The sequence below is a fragment of the Pelodiscus sinensis genome, chromosome 13 (assembly GCF_052426305.1).
Source record: "Pelodiscus sinensis isolate ZL-2025 chromosome 13, ASM5242630v1, whole genome shotgun sequence".
Lineage (NCBI taxonomy): Eukaryota > Metazoa > Chordata > Testudines > Trionychidae > Pelodiscus > Pelodiscus sinensis.
This window is the reverse complement of record NC_143064.1, coordinates 34,307,290-34,321,540: the sequence shown is the minus strand read 5'-3', so window position 1 is coordinate 34,321,540 and position 14,251 is coordinate 34,307,290. Positions and strand designations below refer to the sequence as shown.

General features: G+C 40.5%; 1 protein-coding gene across 2 annotated transcripts in view; it reads right to left on the bottom strand.

The window, feature by feature from the left end:
• Positions 1-969: 969 nt before the first annotated feature.
• APOOL (apolipoprotein O like) overlaps positions 970-14,251 on the bottom strand; it is a 45,296-nt gene continuing 32,014 nt past the window's right edge. The window contains exons 7-9 of one of the 2 annotated variants that reach the window (XM_006115319.5): positions 14,120-14,236; positions 10,421-10,616; positions 970-1,371 (exon numbers count right to left, since the gene is read on the bottom strand). In XM_006115319.5, coding sequence (XP_006115381.1) covers positions 1,274-1,371; positions 10,421-10,616; positions 14,120-14,236 — 411 coding nt within the window. In that variant the 3' untranslated portion in view covers positions 970-1,273. Of the gene's footprint in view, positions 1,372-5,938; positions 6,049-10,420; positions 10,617-14,119; positions 14,237-14,251 lie in introns of those variants that run through there. The other variant, XM_075940762.2, reaches the window with a different exon arrangement.

Sequence of the window (14,251 nt, the reverse complement as noted above, 5' to 3'; positions counted from 1 at the left end):
CACCACAATTCCCTGTTCCAGGTCACAATCCCCCTCCTGCCCAAGGTCACAACTCAAAACCCTGTATTCCAATCCTCTGCCCATTCACAACCCCGTCCTTCACCCAAACTCCCTCCCAGATCCCACAGCCTCTCCTGTACCCCAATGCCTTACCTCAAGCTCCTTTCTACACCCTACCTCCATCCCAGACCCGGCACATCCTCTGTTAATATTATGGAAGAGTGCAGCCCTTGACTACTTATCAAATTCTTGAAGTGGCCCCTCATCAAAAATTATTGCCCACCCCTGTTCAAGACAGACTATGAACTTTGGTTTTATGCCTAATAACCTCCACAACTTTTTATTTTTTTTAAATTAAGCCATAAGAGAACTTTTAGCCAACAGCATAACTGCCTGTTTTAACCTCTGTGTCAATAAAATGCTTAACTTTCCTGCCATAATTTGTTAATATTTTCTCCATTACCACAAACAGTACCAATAACTTGGATTAGAGTAGATGGAGCTGCAAATCAACTCAGCAAACATCAGTCCATGTTTTTAAAGGTTGACAGAAAACTAACATGTGGTCTAGCAGGGGCGCTTTGAAGACTAGCTCCAATTTTTCTTTTCAATTTAAATATTTTTAAATCAGGAATCTACTCACATACAGGCCAAAATTTATTTGCTATTCTCACTGTAAAAGAGATTAAAACAGTAGTGATTTTTGCAAAAGGAATTAGTTTATACAAATGTGAAACTGAGAGAGTACTAAAATCACAGTTGGTTTCTTTTATTTTATGAGTGCTCAGAGTAATAAGATATTTAAGCCAGTATACACGAAAAATGCTTTCCTTTGCCCATAATATTTCAGAAATGAAAGTGAGTGAGAAAGGGAACCACCATCACCAAAAGACGACCAGATTTTTATTTTACTGTCTTTGAAAACTAAAGGGCTGAAGGACAGAAATACATTTACGCTTTCAAACAGTCTCTCATATAGGTGATATATGTTTATTAATAATTTGACAGTGACAATCATGATATACCTCATTGCAGCACACAGAGAGAAATATAATGTTCCTGGTCAAACAGTTAATTACTGTTGAAGGAAAATAAAATATTTAATTGTTTATATGTAGGTAATAAACAAGGATAAAGTAGATTGAGTGTACATATTAGGATTTAAGAAAATACCTGATTAAATTATACCACAGTTGGTATAATCATACATTGCATAATCCTTCAGTTTTTCTTTGCTATTGTTAGTACTTCCCAATATTTGTAAATTGGTGCTTTAGCTTCTGGTACTGTACATATCCACATCTGCTGGGTTCGATTGGCCATGGTCCATAAGTTTGGGATCAAACTTAAATTTTGTTGTCTTCACTACATCTGTTAAAGATATTAAAATGAAATAAAATGATAATGGTGCAAATAAAAAAAAAACAAAAACCCCAAACACTTCAGAAGTTATACATATTGGTAGTGTGGAAATTAATTCATAATAAAGTGCATTTCAATAAAATTATATACACTACAGTTATACATTAAACATAAATGACATTGGTGGGAACATTTGAGGGGCATACAATTTTACTTTGCAGAAGCTGCACTTCCTCTTATTCCCCACTTCTTTGCCTCCTTTCCCAACTAGGTATTTGGCTGCATTTTCACACTCTTAGCTTTTCTGCGTTACTGCCCCAATCCCCTCCCTCCCCCAAACTCCCTCTTGTACCCGCACCCCACACCTTCTCCAGCCACTAAACTCCCTTCCAGACCCTGCACCCCACCTCCCACTCACATCCTGAACCCCATATCACTTGCTGGCAGCCCTGTCCCACACATTGAGCCCCACATTTTTGTACCCTCTTCAGAGCCTAAGGGGGTCCACAAAATCCACTAACTCTGGAACACCCGGAAATTAAATATAGCCTTTGGGAAGCTCTGAATCTCAGTCCTCCCTGTCTCTTCCCCTCACCCCGTGTAGTTGGAGTGCTAGAAGTGTGAGGTGTCTCAGTTGGGGGCCACATCAATGAGGGTTGGGGGTTTGAGGAGGAGTGTTTTTGCTTCTCACTTGTGTGGTCCCCAACTGATTTTTCTGTGGGTCAATGGCCCCAACCCAAAAAAGGTTCCTCATCCCGCCATAAATAAAGAAAACATTGAAACCTTTTATGCTGGACATAATGTTTTACTTTATTTAATATGAAGTTTGATCAACTAACATGAGAAAGTTAAAATGCTTAATCTGTTTAATAATTTAAATTAAACTATTCTCCTCAGCTGCAGCACTAGCAAAATGGCTCGGGTGTAATTATGTAATTAACAGTGAGTTTCCGTTAGCAAAGGGTAGTCTGTGGAAAGGTTTGGAGAGGGCAGGAACTCAAGAAAGGGATGGGGGTAGATCTTGGGATACTGGTCTTGGGTGCAAAAAGGTTGTAGATCACTGGTGTAGAGTATATAGGAAGTAAAATCCATCTTGCCCGTTGGAGCCAAAAGGATGTATGTTAGCTCCTGAAGGGACATAATGGCTTCCATCTGGAAATGTAGTGACAAATAGGAAAAACTTAATTTTACCTTTAAACTTCTATATGTATAGATGTTTAACATGAAAGGAAAAGTTGGGGCTGAGGAGACTGAACAAGTTATATATAAAGAGATCCAATAATTCCATAAACCAGTGTTTCCCAATTTTATTTGGCCACAGAACCCTTTTAAACTCGGAAGAATTTCAAGGAACCCCTACAGCCAGTTGGAAAATTTGTCAATCAAAAAAAGAAAAAAAAAAAGACTTGTGGGCTTTGGAAATGCAGAGTGGCAGCAGGGGAAAGGAGGTGTCTGAAAAACTGGCGGGAAACCAGAGCGCCTGCTCCTCTGTCTGTTTGGAAGGAGAGGGGAAGAGAGTGATGGAGTTCTTGCGGAACCCTTACTTTCGCTTCGCGGAACCCCGGGAAACACTGCCATAAACTAAAAAAGGAAAAATAAGGGAGAAAGGAGATTAAAAAAGGATTAATATGTTAAAAGTAGGGATGTGAATGACTAGTCGAGTAGTCGACTATCCAATAAACAAATACTTATCGGATAGTCAACACAGTAGTCAACTAGTCATTTCCCCCCCTTGATGTCTCTATCAGAAAGAGGGAGGGGGAGGGAGAGGAGGAGGTGTTTCAAAGTGGCAGCGCCACATGAAGCTCAGGATTAGCTGAGGACTCCCCAACAGTCCCATGCTCCTGGGGCTGTTTCTACACTTCAAAGGTGGAGGCACCCTATCGATTAGTCAATTAATCAAAATTTAACATCCCTAGTTAAAAGGTATACAAATGGGTTATTAACAAGGGATCTCCTGGTGCCAACTGACACAGGTTGCACAGAATTACAGGAATCTCCTAGTTCCAATCTCTATATAATTTATCAAAGCAAGTCAATGTAAAGTTTCTACTCAAAGCTTGTGTCATATTGACCACTGTCATCATTGTGGAATATACAGATAACCTGTAAGGAATTATGCATATATACACACAACTGAAAGCTATGCTCTGGGGTCTGCGAGTTGATTATCACCAAAGATGATAATTAAGTTTCATAATTAAGGCAGATAATTAAGGCAGAGATGTCTATTTACTTGTCTGGCTTTATAGGATCGAGTATTGTATACTTCACAACAAAAGCCTATTTACAATCTGATCAAAGGCTGAAAAGTCTCTATAGGAGATTCTAGTCAAGCAAAAACAAGCAGCAAGGACTGGCCTGTTTACAAATGAAGACAACAGATCACTGGACATGACTTGGGGTGCAGAGGTACACCCTATTATGCTTCCCTGAGGCTTACAATGTTTTTTTACCATGAAAAAAGATCAAAACCAAATCTGTCTGAAAAATGCTGCAAAGATATTGGGGTGAGCTAAATATTAATTGTCAAGGAGGTGTTTTGTTAATTAAATATATGTTCTAGAACAGTGTTTCTGAACCAGTGGTACGAGTACCCTTAGGTGTACTCAAGAGAAGTCTGGGGGGCATGGAAAAAACTGAATTTTTATTTTAAGTTTTAAAGAGCTTTATTATTTTTGTACTTTTTACTGCCAAAATTTCATCGCCCACCCGGCTATGATTAAGATGTTTAAACAAATTTGTTGCAATGGTAGAAAAAAAATTGTCTGAAAATTGTAGGTACTGGGGGTACTTATAATTTTTTTTTAAAAGGGGTACTTTATAAAAAAAAAAAGTTGAGAAACACTGGTCTATAATGCATGTTAGGATTTTGTTTTATTTGTAACCATTTGTTCCCAATATTTCTACTTGCTATCACTTGAATCTTTGCTTTTGTTAAATAAACATCTTGCTTTACCATAAATATATATAAGTACTGTGTGTTAAGTGGAGCTGTGATACAGTTTAACTAGTAAGCTGGGGTTTACTTTTCCTTTGGGAGCAGAGGATCTGGGAATTCTGTTCATTGCATCATGGGATGGGCAATTCATGGAGAAGCTCAGAGGACTCAGAGGCTATAGGGTGCCTATTGTTAATCTGTAAGCGTATCTCTACACAGCAGGGCTTAACTCAAAATAGGCAAGGCAAACTAAGCTCCATCAATTGCGTAGCTTATTTCAAAATTGGGAGTGTCTATACAGCACTAATTTCGAAGGAGTACAATGAGAGTTACAGGAGTTGGAGTAAGAAGTCCTCCAGCTTGACAATATTTTGGCAATATTTCTAAATAAGTGCCTGCTGTGTAGATGTGGACTACGTTATTTTGAAATAATGCTAGTTATTTCAAAATAATGTTGCTGTGTAGCTGTACCCTAAAGGAAAAGTAGGCCCTGCCGAGTTCTGCAAAGCAGAACTTGTAGTGTGAAAGGCTGAAGCACAAAGTCACAGACCAGGCTTCTTCAGATACAGGAAGGGTGAGTCTACACTACACCTTAAGCTCGAAATAAGATACACAGTTTGAGCTACACAAATTGTGTATCTTATTTTGATTCTATTTCAAAATAGCATATTTTGAAATTTTGTGCATCTACACAGTGCCAAATTTCAAAATAATGCACTATTTTGAGACTATTTTGCATTATTATGGGATGACAAAATAGCGCACCCGTTATTTCAAAAAACATTTTGAAATAATGGGTGGCTTGTTAAGACTCAGGATAGCTATTTCGGGATACCACTGGTATCTCAAAATAGCTGCACAGTGTAGATGTACCCAAAATAATAGCAAAGTACCCATGAGGATAAAAACAAACAATAAAAATACACCTTAATAACAAGCCCCTAACATGATGTGTTTGATTTTATAAAATCAGATATGCATGCGTAAAGGTGACAAAAAATAGTGGAAGAACTAGATAAGGCCAAGACTACTTTACTTGATTACTAGGGAAATGATTGTTACTGACAGAAAGACATGATAATTTCACTTAAGTTTCGCTATATGGTTATAACTGTTAATTATGAGCACATTCAAAGATTTTTCTTTATTAGTATGCCATGCAATGGATCCCTTATTTATCACTAAAGATGAATAAAGTCCAACACAGTTAAGAATTGGTGAAAATGTAAATTGTGTTAGTGTGTGTGTGTGTGTGTGGGGGGGGCGTTATTTGCTGGGTGCTGAGCTTGTGTTTGTCTGTTTGGTTTGTTTGAAGGAGGTTCTAAAAGGTTTGAAATCTAGATGCCTTTGTTAATTGGCTGAGCCTAAGTCAGGGGGAGGGGCTACCAGGGTTTGATAAGCCTGTGAGTCAGCTGCTCCTGGTTGCTAACAGGGAGTTTGGAGAGGGAGTTTAGAGGGGGAGGATAGAGGGTGCCAGGACTCTTGAACTTCTTTAAACCTAACTTTTATAATAATCTATATTCCAGACATTTAATAAGCTCAGTTTATACTTAAACATTCATAAAAAAATGGAGACAGAAGCCCAACAGCAGAGTGGGGGCTATCCTGTTTATTGTGTCAAGTGTAACATGTATGATTACCTGCTCTGTGGGCGGGTGGTGTATGTGTGCACCCGTTGCAAGGAGCTCTTGGCCCTCAGAGACCGAGTTCGGGCTTTGGAGGCCAGGGTGGCTGAACTGGCAGAGCTACGGGAGGTAGAGAGATATGTTGATGAGACTTTCCGGGACACTGTAGTACTGTCCCACCTCCAGTCTGAGAGCCCCAGTGCTCTTAAAGAGGATGAAAGTCTCAAGGGAACAGAGCGTTCAATAAGAACAGAGGGAAACCATTCCGCAGTTGGGACCCTCCTTCCAGATAATGTTGCGGAATTCTCTCGCGCTGAGGATACCCCTGAGGGGGAGGGAAGGCCAGCTGTTAGGAAGAGGCAGGTGTTAGTAGTGGGCGATTCAATCGTTAGGAACATAGATAGTTGGGTTTGTGATGACCGGGAGAACCGTATGGTCACTTGCCTGCCTGGTGCGAAGGTTGTGGATTTCTCGAGGCATCTAGATAGACTTATGTGTAGTGCTGGGGAGGAGCCGGTGGTCGTGGTACATGTAGGTACCAATGACATAGGGAAGGGTAGAAGAGATGTCCTGGAGGCCAAATTTCGGTTGCTACGAAAGAGACTGAAATCCAGGACCTCTATGGTTGCATTCTCAGAAATGCCTCCAGTTCCACGTGCAGGACCAGGCAGGCAGGCAGGCAGAACTTCAGAGTCTCAATGCGTGGATCAGACGATGATGTAGGGAAGAGGGGTTTGGATTTATTAGGAACTGGGGAAACTTTTGGGAGAGGGGGAGCCTATACAGGAAGGATGGGCTCCACCTAAACCAGGGTGGAACCAGACTGCTGGCACTAAACATTAAAAAGGCCATAGAGCAGTTTTTAAACTAAGAGATGGGGGAAAGCCGATTGGTGTGGAGATGCACGTAAATCGGATGGAGACTTCTCTTAAGAGCAGAATCCATTGATAGAGATTCTCTAAGCTGTAGTCAGAAAGAGAGGTGGGGAGAGGACAAACCATGGGCCAGAGCAGACAAACAAACGCATATAAAGGAATCCAATGCATCAGGGAAGGGCAGACAAATAAGTAGTGGCAAATTTCTAAAGTGCTTCTACACAAATGCTAGGAGTCTGACTAATAAGATGGGTGAACTAGAGTACCTCGTAATAAAGGAGGAGATTGACATAATAGACATCACTGAAACCTGGTGGAATGAGGAAAATCTGTGGGACACAATCATACTAGGATATAAAATATATCGAAAGGATAGAGCAGACCGTGTGGGTGGCAGAGTGGCACTGTATGTGAAAGATAATGTAGAATCAAATGAAATAAAAATATTAAATCAATCAACATGTTCAATAGAATCACTATGGATAGTAATTCCATGCTCCAATAAGAAGAAATTAGCAGTAGGGATATATTACCGACTACCTGACCAGGACAGGGATACTGACATTGAAATGCTGAGGGAGATTAGAGAGGCTACCAAAATAAAGAACTTTATAATAATGGGGGATTTTAATTACCCCCATATTGACTGGATACATGTCACCTTGGGAAGAGAAGCAGAGAGAAAATTTCTCAGGAACCCACAAGGGGAGAGGCAATTCTCAATTTAGTCCTGAATGGAGCGCAGGATCAGATCCAAGAGATAACCATTGCAGGACCGGCTGGGAACAGTGACCATAATATAATAACATTTAGCATTTCTGTGGTGGGATGAACACCTCAGCAGTCCAGCACTCTGGCATTTAATTTCAAAAAGGGGAATTAGGCAAAAATGAGGAGGTTAGTTAAACAGAAATTAAAAGGCACAATGACTAGAGCCAAATCCCTGCAAGCTGCATGGAAACTTTTTAAAGACACCATAATAGAGGCCCAACTTAAATGTATACCCCAAATTAAAAAACATAGCAAGAGACCTAAAAAAGAGTCACTATGGCTTAACTACCATGTAAAAGAAGCAGTGAGGGACAAAAAGGCATCTTTTAAGAAGTGGAAGTCCAATCCTAGTGCAATAAATAGAAAGGAACATAAACACTGTCAACTCAAGTGTAAAAATGTAATAAGAAAATAAAAAAAAAATTTTGAGGAACAGCTAGCCAAAAACTCTAAAAGACATAAAATGTTTTTTAAGTACATTAGAAGCAGGAAGCCTGCTAAAAAAACTGTGGTTCCCCTAGACGATCGAGATATAAAAGGATCAATCAAGGACGATAAAGCCATTGCGGAGAAACTAAATGATTTCTTTGCTTCAGTCTTCACGGCTGAGGACATTAGGGAGATTCCCATATCTGCACCGTCCTTTGTGGGTGATGAATCTGAGGAACTGTCCCAGACTGAAGTGTCATTAGAGGAGGTTTTGGAACAAGTAGAAAAATTTAATGTTAACAAATCTCCGGGACCGGATGGCATTCATCCAAGGGTTCTAAAAGAACTCTCATGGGAAATTGCTAAACTATTATCTGTGGTTTGTAACCTATCCTTTAAATCGGCTTCCGTACCTACTGACTGGAAGGTAGCCAACGTGACACCAATATTTAAAAAGGGCTCTTGAGGCGATCCTGGCAATTATAGATCGGTAAGTCTAACTTCAGTACCGGGCAAATTAGTCGAAACAATAAAATTGTGAGGCATGTAGAAGAACATAATTTGTTGGACAAAAGTCAACATGGTTTCTGTAAAGGGAAATCACGTCTTACTAATCTATTAGAGTTCTTTGAAGGCTTTAACAAACATGCAGACAAGGGGAATCCAGTAGATATAGTATAAATAGATTTTCAGAAAGCCTTTGACAAGGTCCCTCACCAAAGGCTCTTGTGTAAATTACATTGCTATAAGATAAGAGGGAAGGTCCTTTGCTGGATTGAGAACTGGTTAAAAGACAGGAAACAAAGGGTAGGAATAAATGGTAAATTTTCAGAATGGCGAGGGGTAACTAGTGGTGTCCCCCAAGGGTCAGCCCTGGGACGAATCCTTTTCAACTTATTCATAAATGATCTGGAGAAAGGGGTAAGCAGTGAGGTGGTAAAATTTGCGGATGATACCAAACTGTTTAGGATAGTCAAGACAGAAGCAGACTGTGAGGGACTTATGTGGATAAGTGTAAAGTAATGTACATCGGGAAAAATAAGCCCAACTATATGTACAGTTTGATGGGGGCTAATTTGGCTATGACAAATCAGGAAGAGATCTTGGCATTATCGTTGATAGTTCTCTGAAAACTTCCACACAGTGTGCAGCGGCGGTCAAAAAAGCAAATAGAATGCTAGGGTTATTAAGAAAGGGATAGAAAAGAAGACACAGAATATCTTACTGCTCCTGTATAAAACTACGGTACGCCCACATCTTGAATACTGTGTACAGATGTGGTCTCCTCACCTCAAAAAAGATATTCTGGCCTTGGAAAGGGTTCAGAGAAGGACAACTAAAATGATTAGGGGTTTGGAACGGGAGAGGTTAAAGCGACTGGCGCTTTTCAGTTTAGAAAAGAGGAGACTGATGAGGGATATGATAGAGGTATATAAAATTATGAGTGGTGTGGAGAGGGCAGATAAAGAAAAGTTATTTATTAGTTCCCATAATAGAAGAACTAGAGGACACCAAATGAAATTAATGGGTAGCAGGTTTAAAACTAATAAAAGAAAGTTCTTCTTCACATAGCGTTTAGTCAACCTGTGGAACTCCTTGCCAGAGGAGGCTATGAAGGCTAGGACTATAACAGAGTTTAAAGAGAAGCTAGATCATTTCATGGAGGTTAGGTCCATAAAAGGCTATTAGCCAGGGGATAGAAATGGTGTCCCTGGCCTCTGTTTGTCAGAGGCTGCAGATGGATGGCACAAGACAAATCGTTTGATTAATGTCTTCGGTCCACCCTTTCTGGGGCACCTGGTGCTGGGCACTGTCGGCAGACAGGTTACTGGGCTAGATGGACCTTTGGTCTGACCCAGTACGGCCGTTCTTATGTTCTTATATGTAAGTTTTTCAATGCCTTATAATAGTATCTCTCAAACCTGTGACCCCTGGACCACTGGCTGATCACCTGGTGCTGGATCTCCTCGTTTCCAGGTGCTTTTACAGATACCTAGACATTTCACTACAAGATAGCCAGGGTATTTGTAAAAGGAACTGGAAACAAGACGACATATTAGTTGCCTTCACAGTTAAGCAGATGCTATATATGAGGAAACAGATGCCACCTTTAAGCAGTATTATCGTTTTACAAAAGCAAATGCTACTGTTTCCATAGAAGAGATGTGCAAGTGATATAAAGTAGCATCCATATGATTGAAAATGGGAAGAGAGGTGGTCCACAACACGTATTCTTTATTGAGCTGTGGGTCACAATTTGGAACCCCCTACCATCTCTTTGGGCTCTTGATATCACATATTGCATTCTATGGAGTTTACCATATTTTCTAAAGCTAAATTTGACAGCACAGGCCTGCTAGAGCTGCTCTTATTTAAAAAACAGAATAATTCACAGTTCACTGCAGTGATTTTCATACCTGAGATGACATTTGGCACTTTTAATTCTGCTGGCAAAGGCACAGGATTCTTTGAACTCTCAGTCTTCATTATAGGAGAATCTGTTATAGTAAGTGGTTTTGACTTAACCTCAGATTCAGGAGTTCTTTTATGAATCTCTGCACTTTTTTGATCTCTTACAGCTGGTTCCAGAACTTGTTGCAGGTGTGAATCAGGCTAAATTGCAAATGAATCAAGCAAATAAAATAGAACAATATTTACGTGTACAGTACACTTACATTGTTGATAAAAGAAATTACAAAAGAACTATCAACTTTTACTACATTATTTCCAGATATGCATTACGTGTGTACAAAGTTTTACATCAAAAACACAGAAATATGCCAGAAGAAATTAGTGTACCAGAAGTTGAATTTCCCTGGTCTGGTACCTTCAGGACCTGACTGTTCCCAAATCAGGGAATTTGCTGGGGAGATCAATGCCAACCCCTGTGGTCCCAGCCGCTGAGGTTCCAGGGCTCTACTCTCTGGGCATGCCTCTTCCGGCTACTGGCCCACCAAGTTTCCGAGGCTCCCCACCCAATACAGGGCCTCCCACACTTCTCTCCCCCCACAGGGCTCCACTCTCCCTAGTCCAGCAATGCTCCTGACACTAGACTACTCGTTTTTCCTCATAAGTGCTCCAGCCCCAGACATCCATGGGGTCACCTCTGATGCTGGGCCAGAGATATTGCCAGACTAAGGAAATCCAGAATACAGAAGTTACTTCATGTTAGAGTCAAATAATTGAAAATATTCTCTAATGATATTGTCTGAGTAACAATGGGCACCACAATAAAAAGATAGCAGATGCATTTCTAAATACTGTCCAGATACAGTAAAACTCCGATGGTCCAGCAGCTGACCATTGGAGCTGCTCTGCCCCCAGCTTCCCCGATTCAGCCGCTGCTAAAACTGACCAGTGGCTGAATCGGGGAAGCCGAGGGCAGAGCAGCTGGAGTGCCGCCGGGTAGGTCCCATAGCGCTGCCCCTCGGGGCTGCAGGACAAACCCGGCAGCACCCCAGCTGTTCCCGATTCAGCTGCTGCTGAAACTGACCGGCGGCTGACTCCAGGAAGCCCGAGGCAGAGCTGCTCTGCCCTGGCTTCCTGGAATCAGCCCCTGATCAGTTTCAGTAGCAGCTGACTTGGGTACACCTGGGACAGAGCAGCTGGGGTGCTGCCAGGTTGGTCCCCATAGCGCTGCCCCTCAGTGCTACTGGACCAACCCGGCAGCGCCCCAGCTGCTCTGTCTCAGGTGTCCCGATTCAGCTGCTTTTGAAACTGACCAGTGGCTGACTCTAGGAAGCCGGGGCAGCGCAGCTCTGCCTCGAGCTTCCTGGAGTCAGCCACTGATCAGTATCAGCAGCGGCTCACTTGGGGGCACCTGGGGTAGAGCAGCTGGGGGGCTGCCAGGTTCGTCTCGCAGCGCCGAGGGGCGGCGCTACCGGACCAACCTGGCAGCACTCTAGCTGCTCTGCTGCAGGCGTCCCCAATTCAGCCTTTGCTGAAACTGACCAGCAGCGGCTGAATCAGGGATGCCTGGGGCAGAGTCGGACTATCGGAAGGGGGGGCTATGAAGGGTCTGGGGTGGCGTCCCCCCCAACCCAGACCCCTCATAGGCCCCCCTTCCGATAGTCCGGCATAGCTGATAATCTGGCACCCCCTGGGTCCTAAAGGTGCCAGATTATCGGAAGTTTACTGTACAAGGAATCTGGATATACAGAAGCTTGTTTAATGGTTGATAAATAATACTATGATTTGACAGAGCATATTTCCATCCAAGACTCTCAAAAGGCTTTACAAAGAAAGGTACAGGTCATTATCTCCCTTTCAAATGGGGAAACAACAAGGTTAAAGCAATTCGTGGATTTACAGGATAACTGCCAGCCTTTCCAGTGTTATTGTGAAACTTGGAGTTTGAACTACAACTAGCCACTTATATGAGAATAACAAACCTGCAGATTATTCTTGATTAGTGATGAGCAACTATTTAGTTTAAGAAGCAACAGACTTTATTCAGCAAAACTCTGTCAGTTTATAATCCTTTTTACTATGTCAGTTTTCCTAATAGTTTCTCATTATTCAATTGAAATAAAATACTCCTCAGTCAGAATTTTGTTCATGATTCTCAATGGAAATAAAAACTGAGGATTAACAAAAATGTGAAAAATAATCAATGTTTTAATAAATAGGCTTTTTATCATTAGAGCTAATTAGGAATTTCCCATTGACATTATTTTGACAGATAATACAACTGACATTTTTCCCAGGACATTTTTATTTTTCCCAAAGTACTTTTTTGATCTTGCACCAAGAAAAATGAAATAAAACATTTGATTGCTGGCATAACCCAAAATGTTTTAGTACTTCATGAATGTTGTTATAATTTGAGCATCTTATGCCCTCACTTTCTCTTCCTGGCTTGGCTCTCTACAAACTACATTTCGCATAATGCAGTGTGGTCTTTTCCTCTGACTGAAACATGTGAGGCAGTAGCAGAAATGTAGTCTGGCAAAAGAGCGAGGTGCACTGTAGAAAATAGACCAAAACTGCACTTTTCTGCTCTCATAGGAAATTGGAGTTTCATGTTAAACTGACTGAAAATGTTTTGTTTTGATTAAAATGATTAAATGAAACATTTCACCATTTCTGAATCAACTTTTTTCCCCTCAAACTTTCAGTTTGTGAAAAATATTGCTTTCAACTTTTCATCCTAATTTAGAATTTTTTTCTTTTTTAAAATGTTGAAATATCAGCATTTCCCTCAGGCTAGAAATTCAAATTCTTGCTCAGCTCTAATTATTAGTTATAATTAATAACTAATTATTAGTTGTAATAATTAATGTTCAGATATACATCCATATTCTCATAAGATTTTTTAAATTGAGAATTGCCATTCAGTAGAATTCATGAATGCCTTGGAATCATCAACATCGATGTGAAATCTATATTTTGTATTCAGTAAAATGACATTTCTTTTTTTACATGTTTTAATTGCAATAAATTTGGTGTGTTCTAGCCAGCCACATTTTTCATAAGTGGCACTCAAGTTAGAGATGTCAAAAGAGGTGCCAGGGACTTATCCTGAAAACATTTATATGCATTCTTAACTATATTATCAGGAGTAGGCATACTGAAATCACTGAGACCACTCAGAGATAGCACAGTTAAGCATGTCTGTAAGTATTTGCAGGCCCATGGCCCGAATAAAGAAAATAAATTATAATCTTATGGTTGCATCTCCTGATCAGAAATGAGGCATGTTAAAAAGGCAGTGGAAGGAAGTTCATTCTGCTATTGCACATCCTGAATATGTTAAATGAATACACACAGCTCAAAGCCTATCAATCTGAGATTTGTCACAAACATGACATGCAAACAAACAAACCAACCCCACTTGGACTGTAAGCTCTTTGGGTTAGGGACTGTCTTTTAGTTCTCTGTTCACATAGCACTAGCACAATGGAGTCTGGGACTGGAATTCCTAAGTGCTACAATAATACAAAGAATAAATAACAAGAATAGCAATATAGTGCGAGGACCTTTGTGCCTTATAATATACTTCACAGTGGTATTAAATGGTATCAATAAATACACCTGTATCTTTTTGCTTAAATTTGCATTTCAAAAATAAATGAAAAGTATTGAACTAAATGACTAAATTCCTTAGAAAAACCAACCTTTAAAGCTTCTTTCTGTGTGAATAGCACTTCTTTCATAGAAGAGTTTTTTGTCCACAGTGATGCTATTGCTTCATATGTTCGATGGCTTGCAGCATATACTTTTTTCCCTGATACCTATTTTTAATTAGT